Here is a 20,631-nt window from a genome sequence, read left to right as displayed (position 1 = left end):
TATTGATCAAATTACCAATAGGGTTTCGTGGTGTAGTTGGTTATCACGTCAGTCTAACACACTGAAGGTCTCCGGTTCGAACCCGGGCGAAGCCATTATTAATTTTTTTCATGATGATATAAAATTACATATATTATGCAAAAATAATCGCCGTTGCCGGGGATCGAACCCGGGTCACCCGCGTGACAGGCGGGAATACTTACCACTATACTACAACGACTTAGATGCTAATTTTGCAGATACATAACTGATATTCAAGATTTGAAGCAGATGGAGTCTTAAACATATTCAAAATGTATTAACATGTGTTTCTATTTTGTAACATTGCTAATTTGCTATACAAAACTATAGAAAAAAAGTTCAAAGAGGATTTTGTATTTAATACTACACTAAATTACATCAATAATTTTTCAAAGAGGATTTTGTATTAAAACTACACTAAATTACATTATTAATAGTCTAACAAGGCCAAAAACATAAGGAAAAACTACTCACACCAGTTAAAATGGTTTAGAAGTAAAGACCAGATGTAACTGAAAGTAATTAATAGTTGAAAAATACTTAGGTTCACCCTCTCTTCTCTCAACCAATCAGAATCTTCCATCTAATATTTTATTTAAAAAATAAATCAAAATTAAATTAAAAAGCAAAACAAATTAAGGAAACAAATTTTGTATGCTTTTAATTAAGGAAAGTTATATATTGGCTTGGTTTAGATTTTTAAAATTAGAACAAAATTATATGTTGGTTTGGGTTTACAAATGAACTAGTTAGAGTTTAGATTTTACAATTAAAACGAAATTATATGTTGGTTTGGGTTTACAAATGAGGTGGTTAGGATTTAGATTTTATAATTGGAATGAAATTATATGTCGGTTTGGGTTCACAAATGAGATGGTTTGGGTTTAGATTTTACAAGTAGAATGAAATTATATGTCGGTTTGGGTTTACAAATGAGGTGGTTAAGATTTAGATTTTACAAGTAGAACAAAATTATATGTCGGTTTGAGTTTATTAAAGAGCGGTTTAAGTTTTTAATTTTATAATAATGTATACAGATTTTATTTCCTTATTTTATAAGGGGGTGAATGAAAAGGTTCACCCCTAGGGATGAATGCAAGTATTGTTCTTAATAGTTAAGACTTAAGAGTGGTTTTTAGTAAGGATATATTATTAGTATCTTACCATAAATAGAAAAAGAGTCATCTATTCTTAAACCATTTTAACTACAACTATAATCTCATAGATTTATATTCCTAGTATCTCTTAAATTAATGCAAAATGAACAAAAAAAGAAATGAAAGACCAAAAGATATTTAGAAGCATTTTCGTCGTCGTTGGTTGCAGTAGAATGAAATTATATGTCGGTTTGGGTTTACAAATGAGGTGGTTAAGATTTAGATTTTACAAGTAGAACAAAATTATATGTCGGTTTGAGTTTATTAAAGAGCGGTTTAAGTTTTTAATTTTATAATAATGTATACAGATTTTATTTCCTTATTTTATAAGGGGGTGAATGAAAAGGTTCACCCCTAGGGATGAATGCAAGTATTGTTCTTAATAGTTAAGACTTAAGAGTGGTTTTTAGTAAGGATATATTATTAGTATCTTACCATAAATAGAAAAAGAGTCATCTATTCTTAAACCATTTTAACTACAACTATAATCTCATAGATTTATATTCCTAGTATCTCTTAAATTAATGCAAAATGAACAAAAAAAGAAATGAAAGACCAAAAGATATTTAGAAGCATTTTCGTCGTCGTTGGTTGCAGTAGAATGAAATTATATGTCGGTTTGGGTTTACAAATGAGGTGGTTAAGATTTAGATTTTACAAGTAGAACAAAATTATATGTCGGTTTGAGTTTATTAAAGAGCGGTTTAAGTTTTTAATTTTATAATAATGTATACAGATTTTATTTCCTTATTTTATAAGGGGGTGAATGAAAAGGTTCACCCCTAGGGATGAATGCAAGTATTGTTCTTAATAGTTAAGACTTAAGAGTGGTTTTTAGTAAGGATATATTATTAGTATCTTACCATAAATAGAAAAAGAGTCATCTATTCTTAAACCATTTTAACTACAACTATAATCTCATAGATTTATATTCCTAGTATCTCTTAAATTAATGCAAAATGAACAAAAAAAGAAATGAAAGACCAAAAGATATTTAGAAGCATTTTCGTCGTCGTTGGTTGCAGTAGAATGAAATTATATGTCGGTTTGGGTTTACAAATGAGGTGGTTAAGATTTAGATTTTACAAGTAGAACAAAATTATATGTCGGTTTGAGTTTATTAAAGAGCGGTTTAAGTTTTTAATTTTATAATAATGTATACAGATTTTATTTCCTTATTTTATAAGGGGGTGAATGAAAAGGTTCACCCCTAGGGATGAATGCAAGTATTGTTCTTAATAGTTAAGACTTAAGAGTGGTTTTTAGTAAGGATATATTATTAGTATCTTACCATAAATAGAAAAAGAGTCATCTATTCTTAAACCATTTTAACTACAACTATAATCTCATAGATTTATATTCCTAGTATCTCTTAAATTAATGCAAAATGAACAAAAAAAGAAATGAAAGACCAAAAGATATTTAGAAGCATTTTCGTCGTCGTTGGTTGCAGTATGATGGTTGATAATACTTATGTTGTATGAGAGTACTTTGTTTGATTTTTATTTGTTAGGATTCCTTCGTTTGTATGGGTGTCTGTTCTGATGGATCTTACAGCATTCCAAGCGGAATCTTCTTCTCATTCCCTGTATCTTGTACGAGGGATGGAACGTGGACCATTGTACAAGGTAAAACAAATACTAAATGGAAACTCAGTTTGTACATACATACTACTAATGTGTGTGTGTATTTTGTTGGTTAGGCCTTACGATCGATGAAAACTTAAGGAGGAAGATGGATTCTCAAACTAAGGAGTTAGTGCAAGAGAAGGCAACGATAATGAAGCAGAGATTGGACAAGACAACTTAGGTGGCTTCCTCTAACAATATCAACCGAAAATCACTCATCAAACATATGGTTTTTGGTTCTGTCGTGGATACAGTAACATAGTTTGACATTTGACATATTTGAGATAAAACTTGTTATTCAAATTTACTAATTATTTTTAGAAATGCATCATTTTTATATATAAGACTTAAGAGTGGTTTTTAGTAAGGATATATTATTAGTATCTTACCATAAATAGAAAAAGAGTCATCTATTCTTAAACCGTTTTAACTTCAAGTATAATCTCATAGATTTATATTCCTAATATCTCTTAAATTAATTAATGTAAAATAAAAATAAAAAAAATGAAAGAACAAAAGATATTTAGAAGCATTTTCGATTTTTATCTCTCTTTTTTTTTTTTCCTCTCTATCTCTCTCTATGTGCCCTCTGACCTCTGTGATGTACGAAGCACGTTAATGGCGGCTCCGCATTTCACACAAATCAAAACTACAGCATCTTACTGAATAAACCCTCTCTCATGTATTCCTTTCTCATCTTATCTCTACTAACTCTCTCCCTCCTCCTCTCATTCGTCTCCGCTATCTTCTTTCTCCACAAATCTTCTCGCCGCAGACCTGCTCAGAAACTCATATCCGAATCCGTAACTAAACTCGAACCAGAGTCTTCTCTCTCCGATATTTCAGACTTAGCCCGTGAAGATGATGATGATGATGACTCGACGCGTCTCTACGAGTTACTGCTCTCCGATTCCGATAAGAAGGATGAATCGGATTGGGAGGAAGATCTTGCAAATAAGAAGAAGAAGAAGAGGAAGCGAGGTAAGAAGAAGAAACTAGTAGATGAATCCGGCGGCGTTGGTGAAGGAGATGGGGTTGTGTTGAATCCGATGTCTGGCTCGATTTCGATTCCGGATAACAAACCGGAGCAGTTTGTTTGTTTGTATCCTTTTACCTCGACGAGCAGTGCTACGCAGAGGAAGATTAAGCAGCAGTACGATCAGCTTGTTAAATGCAATAGTGCCAAAGGATTGACTCTTGCTCAGGTCTGCTTCTTTGTCTTTAGGTTATGAAATGCCAACTGAGAACTACAACTCGTGAGTTCGAGACTTACAAATTGAAGTCAAATGCGTTAATGCCTGCTAAGCCTCTGTCTGTGATTTGTGTAAAGCTCTAGGCTTTAATCAGCATCTTAAAACCTCTGTGATTTGTGTAAAGCTATAGGCTTTAATCAGCATCATAAAACCTCTGTGATTTGTGTAAAGCTATAGACTTTATTCAGCATCTTAAATCCTCTGTGGTGTTTGTTCTATATCCTATACTAACTTAGTTGATAAACAAAAAGGACTTTTGAGTTGGGGCATTTTAGTACTCTTTAATATCAGCTTGCTTCCTTATGTTTCAGAATGATTTGCTTCAATCTAGCCTTTGGATTTGCTACCTGCAGGTTGGGGACTTTGCTAATTGTTTGATAGAAGCCAAAAATGAACTACAGCACAAGTAAGTTAACACTATCATATTGTCATCTCTGATCCATTTTCTTAGTTCTTCCTACATTTTGAAGACAATTGGCTGCTTCCTGCTCTATTCTTTGTTTATTGATTCATGTTTATTGTTAGTGTTGTGACATACATGTTTCCTCTTTGGTGACGCTGATTTAAGCCTGCTTCTCTGTATGGTAGGTCAGAAGTAATCAAGCGCAAGTTTGCAATAACAAAAGCCCTTCTCTTCAAGGCTGATAGATCATCCTTTGACCGACTTCGTCAACAGGTGAATGGTTAGCTTCATCAATAACCGTCTGGTTTTTTTCTCGGTCTGTTGGTTTTGAAGTAAATTGTAATGTTTGTGGTCATCAGATCAATAAGCTGGAGCTGGAACAAAAAAGAGTAGAAGAAGATGCACTTGTATATAATTGGTTCCAACAACAGCTAAAACTTTCACCTGCATACAAAAAGGTTAAACCAAACTCAGTCACTTGTTTTTGTAGATTGTGTCTTATGTGTCTGTCCGATATTGTTTCTGATTCTGGATCAATCTTGCTGATTCTTGTTGCTGTCTGATAAACCAGTATAGTCTTATCTGTGTAATCTCCTGTATTGGACTCTGTTAGCATAGTTAGGACTTTTCTTTAGTTTTTGGGTTTATCTTTTGCTCAACAATAGTTATAGCCATGAATACTCAGTCTTTCTGATACTGTAGGTTCTTGAAATAAGCGCTTCGATGGAACTGAAAGAAAAATCAAGTAGAGAGTTAGACAATCCAGATGATGAATTTTCAGACATTTCCTTCGAAGAGCTATTGGAACAAGAGAAGAAAGACTCCTTTTGGTCAGCACCTCTCTCTCTCTCTCTCCTCAAGCTTAACTCCAAATTACTTGCTCCATAGGCGAGTAAACTCATAATCAGGATTGATTTCTTAAATCTCAAAACTTTGTGGTTTTTGTTTCAACATAATTGCTAAAATCTTCTCCACAATTTGTGTTGGTTTTCAGGCATAAAAATGGAAAATTGCGAACTTGCAGAACATGATTTGGTGGGATTGAAACTGCCGTGAGCTCAGCAGGAAAACTGAATCCTTTATGTTCTCTCTTTTTTTTGGTGGTGTATATAGACAGACTATAGAGAGACAAAACCAGTTTCCTCCATAGGCCTACTAGTCCTGGGACACATTACCGGGTTTTCAAATCGATTTTTGGGGTTCGGTTTGAATCAAATTAATTCGGTTTATCTACATTGAACTAAGTCCAAAGCATCTCTGGAGCTAGACTGAAGATACGCTTTTTTGTAGACAATACTATTGATATATACAAGCATGATCTACAAATCGGGGGTAAAAGGAGTTTATCTGGTTATATTATCATTTGCACTTGCAAAATCATTTCAAGGTTAAAAGCATCTTAACGGACCGGTAGAATTCTTTTTGCTCTGGAAATTAGCTTTAAACCGAAGTCATGGATTGGTGAGTGCATTTAAAAGTCCATAATAAAAAATAAAAACTGTCAATTTCTCCGCCTCGAATTGTGAGAATTTCGGCCACAGTGGACAAATGCAATTGCGCAATGGCCAATGCCTTTGGTTTCATTATCTTTATATTTTTTAGCATCATCTTCATCTTCATCTTCATCTTCATCTTCATCTTCAAGAGCCACCATGGCTTTGTGCTCCATCTTCTGCTCTCGTATCCCTCTTCGATTCAGACCAAAACCCATTTCCCCTTTCCTCTCAAAACCTCTGTTTTCTCTTTCTTATAGGGTTTACTCTTCCCTCCAATCTACCAAAGGTAAACAAACTGGTGCTCCTTCTCTTTTTAGATTATACAAAAACCACAACTTTCCAGAAAGATGATCGAGTACTAGAATCTCCATTATGCCCCTTTTTGGGTTAGTCTTTTATCTGATGAATTGTGGTTTGTTTGTATGACACCCAGATGAACTTGGAACTGTCAGCATTGGGTTTCTTGGTATGGGAATCATGGGTTCTCCAATGGCTCAAAACCTCATTACAGCTGGGTAAAAAACAGTTTTTTGACTTCGGGGTCTTATGTGTTGACAGTATAATTCACATCAATTTCGCTACTTTTACCTCTTTTTGATGTATCGATGAATGACGATGCGTTTTTAACTCCTTGGGATTGCTTGTTAGGTGTGATGTGACGGTATGGAATCGAACTAAGAGCAAATGTGATCCACTCGTTGGATTAGGAGCAAAGTAAGACTTTCAATGCTACTTTGCTAATGTAAACTGTAAAGGCAAAACCTCTGATTAAGAAAGTTTCTCCTGTTTCGTAGGTACAAGTCTACTCCTGAAGAAGTGACTGCAACTTGTGATCTCACGTTTGCAATGCTTGCTGATCCTGAAAGTGCAGTGCGTATGTCTCACTTTTGTTTGCTTCTCTTCTTGTTTTCTCACTCCATATTTAAACTAGAATCTGTTTTTTCTTTTTTTTGCTTTTCCGTCAGATTGATGTTGCCTGTGGAAAGAATGGAGCCGTATTTGGAATTAGTTCAGGAAAAGGGTACTTACTCCTTCATGAGATTTTATGTTCGATTTAATGTGGTTGTCTTGAATTGTTTCAAAATATCTGTATTTTCTTATGTAACTACCGCAGAGTTTGCAGTTGTTCTTCTTCTTTTTATTCTTCGAATCAATATAGTAATTTGGTTAATTGTAAAAATGGGACTTGCCTGCTAATGCAGGTATGTTGATGTCTCAACCGTTGATGCTGCCTCATCGATGCTAATCAGCAAGCAAATAAAAGATACCGGCGCATTGTTTTTGGAGGTAAGGACTCTTTAATAATCGATGTTTGTAATCACCAAACAATGTTGTACCAGAGATCACGTGAATTCAGTCATCTCTATTGGTATTCACAGGCACCAGTTTCCGGTTCCAAAAAGCCTGCGGAAGATGGCCAGTTGATATTCCTCACTGCAGGTTAGTAATAGCTTTACTTACTCCTCACTGGTGTGTATGACAATCTATCATCACTTATACGTATCAGATTATTTTTGCTTCACGGTTGACTTGTCTGTGTCTTGTAACATGGTTAAATGAAAAGAAAATTTAAAAATATCTGCCACTTAACATATATCAGGTGACAAGCTGCTATACGAAAAAGCTTCTCCTTTCTTCGACATCATGGGAAAGGTATGTCTTATTGCCAGTGTTTTTGCTTTCAGATCCTTTTTCTTTTGTAAATATAAACCATTTTCATTACTAGTTTGCATTATATGATCCAGTCAAGATTCTATCTGGGTGAAGTTGGTAATGGAGCAGCAATGAAACTTGTCGTCAACATGATCATGGGAAGGTATCATTTGAATGACCATATATGGCTTCATTTCTTGGCAAATCCCAGATTCTTCTCCTGATCCCTCTTCTCATACTCTCATGCAGTATGATGGCATCTTTCGCGGAGGGAATACTTCTAAGCGAGAAAGTTGGACTCGATCCAAATGTACTGGTCGAGGTAATTTAAACACAACTATTTAGCTGAAACTTTCTTCCCAAAACATCCGCTGTAAACCCTGGGAAAAAACCCTCTGCAGGTTGTCTCACAGGGAGCTATCAATGCGCCAATGTACTCGCTAAAGGGTCCTTCAATGATCAAGTCAGTGTACCCGACAGCTTTTCCATTAAAGCACCAGCAGAAGGTTTGTGTAACTGTGTTATTTCCTTGTTTAGTAAGATCCTCACAAAAACTGTCAGAGTTTGATGAGAGACCGTAAATGAATTTACATGCGCGTATAGGATATGAGACTCGCACTTGGACTAGCGGAGTCCGTTTCTCAATCTACTCCAATTGCAGCTGCTGCAAACGAGCTTTACAAGGTTGCTAAATCCTATGGATTGAGCGATGAGGACTTCTCTGCGGTTATTGAAGCACTAAAAGCTGTAAAATCTAGAGAAGCTTAGCTAAAAACATTTGTTATTTTTTCTTTTCATCTTTACAATGACTGTCAAACACAAGTCAACCTTTGATCTCCTCATGTTTATGTTTTTGTTTGTTGATAAGGCGACAAGAGAATTGTTTGACCCACGTTCGTAAAACGGTGTCGTTTCATATATTCCGAATTTCCGATGATAAGTATTATTAAGTTGGCAACAACACCGAATCAAAAATCAAAATTTTTTATTATGTTTCAAAATTTTCTCAGTTGGCTGACTCAACTCAAGTGTTAAAAATTCTCGCCTGAGCTTTGTTGTTTGTTGCCGTTTCAACTTCACCCATCTTTTGGTTAGGGTTTTTCTCTTCCAAGTTCTGAACTTTTTGAATGTTTGATGCTGCCACTTTGAATCAAGTAGTCGAAATTGGTGAAAGATACAAAGTTTCAGTTTTTATAAGTTTGGGTTTCACTCGTTTCGCTTGAGCTACTTCATCATCAGCAGACTGAGAAATTTAGGGTTTTTGTTTTGATTGAGCTGCAGTGATCGATGGATTACAACTCAGATCGTGGTTATGATGACTCTTACCACCGTCTCGTACACGAGGAACAACTACCTCCGTCGGATTATGAAGTGGAGACCTTTGATGACCGGAGTAACGGTGGTGCAGCCGTTGATACTGGTGGGGTTCAGATGAAGCATTCCGTTGAGCATCGCCATTCGTCTTCGTCCATGTCTTCTCCTGGGTTTGTGGTTTCTTAGGATTCACACTTTTGATTTTTTTTTTTGTTTTTGGTTTGGGTTTACTTTTGTTTTTAATCTCCTTCTCAATCGATCGAGCTGGTTATTAAGATATTGATGGAAAGGTTTTTTATGGTGCCTTTTGTCTTTGTTTATGTTTGTTAGGAAACTATTCGTAGGTGGAGTTTCTTGGGAAACTACTGAAGGTACCGTATGATGTTTCTGGTAGTTCTTGCTTTTGTTTGAGTCATTTCATTGTCTTAGCCTTGACTTGAGCTCTTTGGAGCTCCATCAAATTATATGTCCTTATCTTGTATCTGGTGTGAGGATTCTTTTATATAATTTGATCATTGAAACTCACCCTTTTCTTACTCTGTGATTGGCAATGGAAGTCACTGTGATTCTCTCTTTGTTCTTGGTTGTTTTTCTTATGCGTATTGATTCTATTGCTTCCAATTTGTTTCTTTTGTTCAGAGACTTTTGCGAATTACTTTGGAAAGTTTGGAGAAGTTGTCGATTCTGTAATCATGACAGATAGAATGACTGGAAATCCAAGGGGATTTGGGTTTGTGACTTTTGCTGATTCAGCTGTTGCTGAGAAAGTTTTGGAGGAAGAACATGTATTAGATGACCGAAAGGTATTATATATCGTAAATGAGTTTGTATTTGGTACATCATCTGCTCCGCTTTTGTTTCTCAGTAAGTTATTAGCAATTGGATGCTTTGGTTTAATTCCTATTACATGTTAGGTTGAACTGAAAAGGACAGTTCCTAGAGGGGACAGGGATACTGATATCAAAGCTGTATCAAAGACTAGGAAAATCTTTGTTGGTGGACTTCCACCACTTTTGGAAGAAGGTAAAAGTTTATTTTATTCTGTCTGTGTCTGTTTCTGTTTCTGCTACTGTTGCTGATAATGTGCCTTTTCATATTTGTAGATGAACTGAAGAATTATTTCTGTGTATATGGTGACATAATCGAGCACCAGATCATGTATGACCACCTCACTGGAAGGTCTAGAGGGTTCGGTTTTATAACTTTTCAGACCGAAGATTCTGTGGACAGACTTTTCTCCGATGGAAAAGTTCACGAGCTCGGTGACAAACAGGCAAACCTCGTTTTACCTTTTTTTTAGAATTTATGCTAATCAATATAGCAATCTCAAGTACTGATAATGGATGAATAGGTGGAGATAAGAAGGGCTGAACCGAAGAGAACCGGGAGAGATAACAGCTTTCGGTCCTATGGTGCTAGTGGCAAGTATGATCAGGAAGATTGTTATGGTGGGAAAGGAAATGAAGATTACAATATGTATTCAGGTTATGGTGGTTATGGCGGTTATGGAGCCTACGCAGGGAACTCCATGGTCAACGCTGCTGGATTATATGGTTACGGTGGTGGCTACGGCTATGGTTATGGTTATGGAGGTCAAATGTTCAACCTTCTCTATGGAGCTGGCGGTTATATGGGTGGTAGCTATGGTGTTGCAGCGGCTAATGCTTATGGAGGTGGAAAAGCTCATGGGAACGGAAACAGCGGCTCAAGCAGTGGCAGAGGAAATGGGACTAATGGGTCAGGGCCAGCTCGATACCATCCTTATCAAAAGTAAGAACCTCCGGCTGATGTAGAGGCTCTCCTTTTTGTAAAAAGATGTTTTTGTCTCTCTTTCAAAAGTAAGGAACGGGTTAACTGGTTAAGTTAAGAAATAGATTGGGATACTTAAACCAATTCTTCACATTCAACTGTTGTTAGAGAGACCTGTTTGAAGACAGGTCAATTCAATTTTGTGACAGAGGTGTTATTTAGGGAAAAACGTTATTATTGTTATAGAAATTCTTTCATAACGTTGGATATATGATTATTAGATTAGTATTAAACTTCAACAATTGTAATCATCTCAAACAATATATCGCTATACACACCATTCTTCTCTTCTCTTCAAGGGTTTTAAAGGGTTGTGTGTGACCATCAGTGCCAGATTGAGCGTTCCGTGCTGCAACTCTTGGTTCTCCTTTCTTACAGCAGCTTGACATTGGTTGGTCTGTAGCTCAGGAGAGGCAAGAGCTGTTCTTTGCCTATTACCATCAAAGATAACGCCGATGATTACTAGAACCTGTAACATTAAGATATGCAGCAGACACTGTTATGGAGTATTCTTGCAATGATTATGATAATTGTAAAGGTAAGAAGATTGCGAACTGCCAAACTTAGCAAGATAAAGCTTCAGAAGAACTAGTTTGGGTTTATCATGACTACCATTCTTCTCATCTGAAGATTGATTTGGTAACTGGTCAATCCTAGTTTAAATGGTCTGAAGCAAGGCTTACCTGATAGGTAAACCTAGGTTTGGTTTTTGTTTGATGTGCATCATCTCAGTCTATGCGCGGATTACTCATCTCTTATGCTGTCCATAATTGATCATCCTCATAATTGTTCCCATCATGTGTAGGGCCTTTTTTCAACATATGACTAACCAAATCCTCAAGAACCAGGTAGACGCTCGCAAACTCGCTCTGTACTATTGACCCTGATGAGAATTTGTAGATTTTGTTCTTCAATTCAATCCAACTGCTTCCAGAAACTTTCTTCAAATCTTTTTTCTTGGCTAAAGCCCTAACCTTTGCAGATTCTTCCCATTTTCCACCTGCAGAGTAGATGTTAGAAAGCAACATATAGCTTCCTGTCCTCTCCGGTTCAAGAACGCTAATTTGTGATGCTATATCCTCCGCAGTGTCCATATATTTATGCATTCGGCAAGAATTTAACAGAGCTCCCAACACACAGACCTTAGGCTCCATAGGCATGTTTTGCACAATCTCACTTGCTTCTTTCACAAATCCTACACGACCAAGGAGATCAACAATACATGCATAGTGCTCTTGTTGGGGCTCTAATCCAAATTTCTTGCTCATCGAATAGAAAATTCCACGTCCCTTTTCAACCAGTCCTGCATGACTACAGGCTGAAAGAACAGCTACCAAAGTGATCCCATCAGGATGACACCCAGATCTTATCATACGATCGAACATACTTAGAGCTCTCTCACCAAACCCATGCATACCATAACCTTTGATTATCGAATTCCATGAGATCAAATCCTTATCCCAAATTGCTTCAAATACTAGACTCCCCTCATTTAGTAACCCACATTTTGTGTACATATTCACCAATGCATTCTGAACCAGAATGTTACCGCTCATTGAGGTCCGTATCACATGCCCATGGATCTCTCTTCCAAGATTCATAGCTGGAAGCTCGGCACAAATTGATAGTATACAACAAATCGTCACTGAATTAGCCAATACTTTGGAAAACTGCATTCGCCGGAAATATTCAAGTGAATCGTCTCCTCTTCCTTGGACGTTACAACCCTTGATAACAGAGGTCCAGGTAACTACGTTAGCCTTGACGTGACAAACATCATTCATTTCCTCCAACTCAGTAAACAATGAAAGAGCCTCGTCGAGTTTACCAGCATCCACAAACGATGTTATCAAAGAGTTCCAGCTCTCTATACCTTTGTTTCTTATCTGCCGGAACAAGTGTTCTGCCTCTTTAACTCTCCCTTGCTTCCCGTACACGTGTGTCAACGCGTTCTTCGAGGGCAAATACTCTTCAAACCCACCTTTTATAACAAACCCATGAACTTTCTCAGCAGTACTTAAAGCTCCTAACTCAGCACATACAGAGAAGAAAACAGCAAGTGCTTCGCCACTAACTACACTTCCACTCATCCTCATAACATGAAAATACTTAATCACATCTTCAAACTTGCCACATTGCGAATGACATGATAAGACTGAAGTCCAAGTCACTTCATCTGGTATACACTCTTCACGTTGCATCCACTCAAAAATCTTAACAGCACTTTCACAGTCATACTCTTGAGAAAACCCTTTAATCATAACATTCCATGACATACGGTTTCTCACAGGCATTTCAACAAACAGTTTGTAGGCATCTCCAACGCTTCCAGCATTATTAGCATACAACACAAGCAACTCGTTAACCACATGAAGATTCTCTTTCAAACCAATCTGAATAACATGACTATGAAAAGCTTGACAAAAACCAAAACGACACAAGTATCTACAAGCTCGAAGGATCAAGGGTAACACATAAGCGTCCCCTGCGAGACCTCTCTCACGCATTCCATCGTAAAGCTCAAGAGCAGTCACGTGTAACCCATGAGACACATTAGCTTTGAGGATCGAGTAACACAGGCGCAAATCAGAGCACAAAACAAGCGAAACAGTCTCAAAGACGTTACGGGCGTCGACGAGGAGTCCTAACCAAGAGTAAACCGATATGAAATTCGCAGCTAATGAACCAGAACGGTAGATGAAATCGGATACAAGTACTTGGGCATGAACTTGCTTGCATTGCTGAGCCGTCAAGCATAATCTAAGAACGTGATCGAAGAGGGATTGGTCATTGTTAATCGTAAGGGAGTAGTAGTACGAGGAGACTGAAACGACGTCGGGAGAAGAAATTGGTGTGTATGGACGACATGGAGAAGTGTGGAAACAAGAATTACGAAGACGCCAAGGGATTTGTTGAAGACGAAATCGCCAAAGAGAAGAGTGAACCATATGTACAGGTACTTTCAAAATTTTAAAATATGTTTAACTTTGACGCTCTTGTTTAAACATTAGCACTAGGTTAAATATTAGTAACAAACTAAATTATGTAAACATTAAATTAAATTACGTATAACAAAATAAATTATTAGCATGAGGTTTACTTTTTGTAACCAAGGCGTTGTGGTTGTGTGGTGACTAAAAAAGTCAACTTGAACACCTAATAACATGTGGTGGTCACATGTTTTTTTTTTGTTTTAGTCCTGTAACATTAGCATTTATCGACCCCATTAACACGCCAATATATAATTACAAATAATTTAAACAAATATATTTGATTATTTCGGCTTTTCAGAATTATGTAACCATCTAATAATTTGTGTTTAATTCAAAATTTACACATTGCATAAAAGATTAAGGATAACAGATATCTTTTGTTTCTCCTCGAAAAAACTCGATAACAAACCAACTTGGAAAAGTAGAATCCACAAAAACAGAAAAAAAATACTAAATATGCCTTTTTGTGAGGGAAATGTTTTACCAATTAATCTACCATTTTGGAAAATAAAAATCTTGGTTGGTTGACTCATAAACGTAAAATATATATTTGTATTTTTTCTTTTGGTAGAAAAATATATATTTGTATTTTGTATGTACACTAGTTAGCCTATTCGATTTGATTTATATTGTAATCAGAATAGTATTATTATTAACCAATTAAACTAACCAAATCCCTGCTACTTGATTTTTATAATTATGTCGGAAACGAATAAATTCCACCACAAGTTAGCCGTCGTTTGACACCATAACCATAACACCTAATCTCTTCTTCTTTATTTAAACTTGTTGTTGATAATTTACATAACACCTGATTTTGAAATCATTGTATAGCTTTTGCTTTTTCTTGTTAAAATTGATTCATTTCACCGACACCTTCTAACGTCAAGGGGACGTAACTTCGCACCGAAACTTGCAATTAAATTATTCAAAAAGACCCCAAAGAATTTTATTTGTCATTTGCCAACAGACCCGGAGACTTAATAATAATACACATTAATAATTATATTTAATTAAATTCATGGTTCTGCAAATAATAATAAAACACAGGCTCTTCTTCTTAAGGGTATATTCTTCTTATACACACATGGACCACATGGTAGCTTAATTATTTGATACTACAACAACAAAACAAATACTAAAAAGTAGCCAGCTTAATTGACCAAAGCACTTGTTGTTGTACTAATAGTGATAGTCACACCTCACTTGCATTATTACCCTATTAATTAACTTACTACTAATAGTTGCGTTTTATTCTCACTTATCTTTTTCGCGCCATAGATTAATCACTGTTAAATAAACTCGAAAACTAATATATTAACAAATGATTAAAATTTTAAATTCTCATACCCAACACAAATATATATATCTTCATTTACATAAACCCAAAAAAAAAAAGTCTTACAGGAATCGAAGAACTGTATATGAAATCAAATTAAAAAAAAAAAAAAAAAACGAAAATTGAAACAATGGTTTAATAAAGAAAAAAAATGGAATATGAAGAAAACTAAGAATGTGATACCAATTTTGTTTTTGTGGTTTTTCTATGTTTAGAAAGTAATTTTCCAGATCTTGAATCTGGGATCAACCTTACACTTAGCGGCGGAGGTAACAGCCGTAGTCGGCTTCTTCCCGGTCGGAGCCACCAATTTGATCCCTTCACAAGTAACTCTAATCCCTGATTTAGGAGTTTTCAGAGATCCCATCTTCACCTTCACTTTGGTGTTCAACACAATCTTAATCGCTACTCCTTTCTTCGCCTTGAGATCTCCTTTAAGCTTACCCGCCGATATCTCATCTAGATCTCCCGGAGGACTTCCGATCGTAGATCTAAGCAAAGTCGTGTTCTTCTTCCCGTGAACAAACGAAGGGATCGATCCTTTACCGATGACCACATCATCATCATCACCTCCTCCGGTGGCTGATTTGTAGAGTGTGATGTCCGTGTCGTCGTATAGGAACCCGACGTTTTTGTTAGGGTTTCTGGCGATGACGGAGAGGGAAATGGCGGTGGTGAGGTGAGTGGCGGAGGTGAAATTGAGAGATGAGATTTTGAGTGAAGAGACGCTGAAGTTAGGACGTTGAGGACGGTAGATTAGGTATACGACGGCTGATGCGGCGGCGACGAGGAGGACTAAGAGGATGATTACGAAAATCGTCCAGCAGCAGCAACGGCAGCAACATCCTCGGCTGTGGCTACTACGGCGACGACCAGCTGGTGGACGGTAAGCGGGACGGTTTGCGCTGTAGAGCTGAGCTTTGTTCGCCGAGAAAGTTGGATTCGTTGTTGCGCCGCCGCCGCCACCGCCGACGATGCCGGGAGGTTTTGATGCGGGGTAAACTCTGTCGTCTGTCATAATCGGAGATTGAGATTGAGATTGAGAGAGAGGGGAACAAAATAAGGGGGTAAGATTTAGGACATGTTGTGTCTTCTTTATAAGGAGATGATGATGATTTGTCGGGAGATTTATTATTATTACAGTGTGATTAGTTTAATAATTAAGTGAAGATTAGTAGTGGGAGAAGGAGAGAGGAAGCGAAGTAAAAGAAGAAAGAGATGAGAGGACCGACAAAGAGAGTGACAGCTCAACGCGGAACTAGAGCGAGCTTTACATGCGTCACATTAGCGCGTGGTTGTCAAGCGTTCGAGAGTGAACCGGTGTGCCAAAAAAGTCACGAGAGATAGTCTCCAGTTGTTTATTTGCTAAGCATTATAGAGCAAACCCAAAATAAGACTATTATTAGTTGTAGGACTGGGCATTCGGGTAATCCGTTTGGGTTCGGTTATTACCCATTCGGATTTAGGTAAACGAGCTTAGAAAAATAGAACTCATTGGGTATTTTTTGATATATGGGTTCGGTTCGGTTTGGGTACTATCAGGTTCGGGTCGGTTTGGGTTACAAATTTTAAAACCCGATTAGTACCCAAACTACCGGATACCCGAAAAAATATAATTAAATTTAAATAAATTTAGTTAAATTTTGATTTACATAACAAAATATTTTAGATATTTTGATTATTTTTGATATTTAGGTATAAAACTAAATTAAATATTCAAAATTATAATCATAATTTTGGGGTAATTGCATTATATTAATGATAAATATTATAAATATGTTTATATGTTCGGATTTAATAGGTATCCAAACGGGCACCGGGTATTACCCGATCTTAACCCGAACCCACGAGTATTAGAAAATAGAACCCAATAGGATTTTATAGGCAAATTCGTACCCAACCCGAACCCGGTTTTTCGGGTCGGGTTCCAGATTGAGTATTCGGGTACGGTTTTTATGTCCAGGCCTAATTAGTTGTATTAAAAATTGGTAGTAGTAATACATAAATATAACTAATTGCAGAAACACACAAATTTGTGACTAGTTATCATCCTTCTTAGTATTGTCGTATATACGAATTTGTTCGTAAATATATAGTCCTACATTCACATTCAGTATTTAAGTTGGAGAAAATATGAAACTTTGTTTTGAACCGATGGAAGAAACATGATTGATGATGATATTCTGATATATGTGAAACGTGAAATCGTACACCAAACATAATTTTTCCTTTGTATTGAAGCAATGATCATATATATATATATACTAGATTAGACCCGCGTATTAATCGGATATAAGAAAAATATGCAAAATTTTAAGTTGTATTCAAAATATTATTTTTATTCATTTGATTTAAAAAAAAAAACGGATTTAGAGTTTACACACTCTATCTTGCAATACAATTTCTTTGTATATTATATGATAATAAAATTAGATTTTAATTATATACACTCAATCCCAATGAGTTACATTTATAATTTTCATATCAAAAAATATGTGCATTGTATCAAATTTATACTTTACTTAATATTTTTTTAAAAACTAAAAATTAATTAAACATAATTCTCAAAAAATCTGAAAACTAATTTTATCTCATATATGAAAAAGGTAACAATATCTTAAATATATTTGTTTCATATTTTGTAATCTGATACATAATAGTTTTACTACTTGTCCAACTAATTTTAAATAAAACTACACTAACATTATCATAAATTAATCAAAAATTCAAAGATGTTATTTTGGTAAAATTATTTGTTTATGTAAAGGTGAGTATCTACAATCCTTTTTCTTTTAGGATTAATAATTGACAGTATAATTTTAATTAATTGTGGTATTATTATAGTAATTAATTGTATAATTTTCTTAATTCTTTTTCTTATAGAATTAGTAATTTAAAATTAGAAGTAGTATTATTTTCTATATACATATATAAACTATCTTCTTATATTATTAAATTGTTAAAAAATTTAGTTTCTTATAATTTACAAATATGTTAAAACAAAGTTTTTGTATAACACATGAAAAAATCTTTAATTGTTAAAATTGACACATGTCACGATCAGATGAGTTACTAATTTTGAAAACCAATGTTTATATAATAACATAGTGTTGAATTCGCTATCAAATCATTCACCGATTGAAAAACTTAAGAAAATTACATTAATTTCTTATTTTGATTATCTTATTTTTCTTATATTATGTTAATTAGTAATTTTAACACATTAAACTTTTTTCTACTTTAATCACTTTTTTTGTATACGTTTATTTTTACTATATAATTATAATAAATAATAATTGCAATTAAATTGCAAATATTTTCCTTATTAATTGCACATATTTTCCTATTGAAATTAGTAATTTAATATATAACTTTGCTACTAGAATTAGTGATATAATAGATTACTTTTGGTTTTATATACTTTCAAAAATATTAATTGTAATCCTTTTATATTTAGAATTTTTAATTTTCTTATAATTATTAAATATATTTTCTTTTCTGTCAAAATATTATCGAATGGATGCTGGACAAAGACATAGATGAGTGAGTCGGAAACCGTCTTCCATGTGTTCCCAAACACAAATGCAACCACGACGAAGGAAGGCTGCTGGCTGCGGCGTCCATTGCCTTCATCGCCATTACTAGGTTCGTTTCATGGTTGAAAGCAAGAACCTGCCAAAAAAATTTAAACACCATGTCAGCATCATGTATTTAACAGATTAACAAGCAAACCACTAACAAGCTTGAATCAGATTTCTTACCATCCATTTCTCTAGGAGTGAAGAGTTGATCTGAGAAGTCTCGCTTGGGAACAGGCTCATAAACTTGATACTTCAGGCACAGGCCATCTTTTCCTTTGATGAAGACCTTCTTCATATTCCATGATGATCTCTTTCTGAGATCAAACCTTTCACCGGAAAGAGCTTTGACCACCCTGCAGTTGAAGAGGCACTTCTCTACCCAGCTGTGGTATGTGGTCATGTGGAACCAGGCAGCAATAGTAGCCATGATCGCTGGCCGGATGACAGAGATCGCGGACCAGGAAGGAAGAGACTGCAAGTGACACGAGACCCACTACTACCACCTACTTTTGGTTTTATATACTTTTCAAAAATATTAATTGTAATCTTTTTATATTTAGAATTTTTTAATTTTCCTATAATTATTAAATAAATTTTCTTTTCACACATGTCAAAATATTATCGATATTTGACACATGTTGCGATTATATGAATTACTAACTTTAAAAACTAAGATTTATATAATAATATATATATATATATGATATAATCCTTTTCCTCATAAATTTGATCTAAAATAGCAAATTTATATGATCAAGCAATGCTAATAAGAGCATTATAAGTTGAGTGAATATACATAACTCTTTTAGGATTTATTTAGATTTCATTGGAATCATCCGCACTAAAGCAAAAGTATTTCTCACATACGTTTTAGAAAGGAGGAATTGGAATAAACATTGCATATGGATGTGATTTTTTTTTCTCTTCCTTTTAATATCACGATTACGTATAACTAAAGGAATAGAATAATGATGGCAATGCAACGATCGATTGGTTCAGTCTTCAATATTTACATTTTACTTTTGCACAACAACGAGAGAAAAAACACGTGGGAAGGAATGATATTAATGTACGTTGGCGGTGGAGCGTGGAGATGGTTAAATCCCGCGCCTAAAATTCCGTCATTAACTGTATAATGTACGTTGACATTTTTTTTATCTTCCGAACTGGGAACACTCGTTCACACACAACAACAGGGCTTTCAATGTAAGGAGAGCCCAAGTTCATTCCGTTTACACAAAATCCATAGCAAATTTATTTGTTATCTAACCAAATAACCTCCATAAAACAGATCAACGGTTTATGCATTGTTATCGGATCAACGGTTTCACTTTTTTTTGCACACCGGCTACTAGATAAACGATATTCCTAATCCTAAGCCAAATCTTCCTAAGTACGTATAATAAAACTTACCTAAATAAAAAGCTTACCTCTAAAAGTTATGCAGAGGAACCTAACCATTTTTCTAGGACCAGAAACAGAGTTACCTACCCATTCAAGAAGATTCAGAAAATTTGGAACCAGGATCATAAAGATCTCTCTCTCTAAAGCCGATTTGACGAAACAGTTGACGAACTTCAAAGCACCTTAAGCACTCAACTTCATACACAATTTTAACCCCAAACGCAACAAGAAGTTGTTTGTCTTGTGTAGTTATGATCACTAGGCTACCTGGACCAAAACAGTTAAAATCTTCCGCAAGAGCATCTAGCTGTTCGAGTTTATCCACGTTGTTAGCCACAAGTAGTACTTTCTGACTCATGAGCCTTGTTTTGATCAACACTGAGGTCTTCATCTTCGAGTACCCTCCTTGAATCCTAATCAGAAACTCGTCTCTTAGGTTCGACATTTGGCAATCACGAGGAATCTCTTTGACGTTTTCAAGAAAACACTGGCTTTGGAATTGCTTAAAGATCTTCTGATAAACGTATCTAGCTAGAGCTGATCTTCCATTACCTCCTCTTGCCCAAATTCCAATCACTCT

The 20,631-nt window shown here is 35.5% G+C and overlaps 5 protein-coding genes and 2 non-coding genes across 8 annotated transcripts; 4 read left to right on the top strand and 3 right to left on the bottom strand.

Moving 5' to 3' along the window:
* On the top strand, positions 22–95 carry TRNAV-AAC. The gene has a single exon. It is a non-coding gene; the product is annotated as a tRNA-Val (tRNA).
* Positions 149–220, bottom strand: TRNAD-GUC. The gene has a single exon. It is a non-coding gene; the product is annotated as a tRNA-Asp (tRNA).
* Positions 3,352–5,803, top strand: LOC104740464. The gene is made up of 6 exons (XM_019236264.1): positions 3,352–4,011; positions 4,413–4,465; positions 4,648–4,735; positions 4,822–4,920; positions 5,165–5,350; positions 5,457–5,803. Exons 1-5 carry the CDS (start codon positions 3,487–3,489, stop codon positions 5,348–5,350), a joined length of 951 nt encoding a protein of 316 aa, XP_019091809.1. The 5' UTR covers positions 3,352–3,486; the 3' UTR covers positions 5,457–5,803.
* Positions 6,014–8,499, top strand: LOC104740463 (glyoxylate/succinic semialdehyde reductase 2, chloroplastic). The gene is made up of 12 exons (XM_010461069.2): positions 6,014–6,244; positions 6,392–6,473; positions 6,607–6,672; positions 6,753–6,828; positions 6,924–6,979; positions 7,161–7,245; positions 7,338–7,398; positions 7,559–7,611; positions 7,704–7,774; positions 7,861–7,933; positions 8,013–8,117; positions 8,215–8,499. The coding sequence occupies exons 1-12, from the start codon at positions 6,031–6,033 to the stop codon at positions 8,377–8,379; spliced, it is 1,107 nt and encodes a 368-aa protein (XP_010459371.1). The 5' UTR covers positions 6,014–6,030; the 3' UTR covers positions 8,380–8,499.
* LOC104740462 (heterogeneous nuclear ribonucleoprotein 1-like) lies at positions 8,600–11,025 on the top strand. Of its 2 annotated transcripts, none has more exons than XM_010461065.2 (7): positions 8,600–8,701; positions 8,893–9,095; positions 9,256–9,296; positions 9,565–9,728; positions 9,840–9,948; positions 10,029–10,198; positions 10,277–11,025. In XM_010461065.2, the coding sequence occupies exons 2-7, from the start codon at positions 8,899–8,901 to the stop codon at positions 10,697–10,699; spliced, it is 1,104 nt and encodes a 367-aa protein (XP_010459367.1). In that variant the 5' UTR covers positions 8,600–8,701; positions 8,893–8,898; the 3' UTR covers positions 10,700–11,025. The 2 variants fall into 2 exon arrangements, with proteins under 2 accessions (XP_010459367.1, XP_010459369.1); XM_010461067.2 differs by having other exon boundaries at positions 8,612–8,778.
* On the bottom strand, positions 11,116–13,703 carry LOC104740461 (putative pentatricopeptide repeat-containing protein At1g17630). The gene is made up of 2 exons (XM_010461063.2): positions 11,418–13,703; positions 11,116–11,203 (listed from the first exon to the last, which is right to left on the bottom strand). Exon 1 carries the CDS (start codon positions 13,680–13,682, stop codon positions 11,490–11,492), a length of 2,193 nt encoding a protein of 730 aa, XP_010459365.1. The 5' UTR covers positions 13,683–13,703; the 3' UTR covers positions 11,116–11,203; positions 11,418–11,489.
* Positions 15,056–16,192, bottom strand: LOC104740460 (protein YLS9-like). Its single transcript, XM_010461062.2, has one exon. It carries the CDS (start codon positions 16,082–16,084, stop codon positions 15,278–15,280), a length of 807 nt encoding a protein of 268 aa, XP_010459364.1. The 5' UTR covers positions 16,085–16,192; the 3' UTR covers positions 15,056–15,277.

Source organism: Camelina sativa, chromosome 14, assembly GCF_000633955.1.
Source record: "Camelina sativa cultivar DH55 chromosome 14, Cs, whole genome shotgun sequence".
Taxonomy (NCBI): Eukaryota; Viridiplantae; Streptophyta; class Magnoliopsida; order Brassicales; family Brassicaceae; genus Camelina; species Camelina sativa.
Note: the sequence above shows the minus strand (reverse complement) of the source record. Positions and strands in the feature narration are given on the sequence as shown.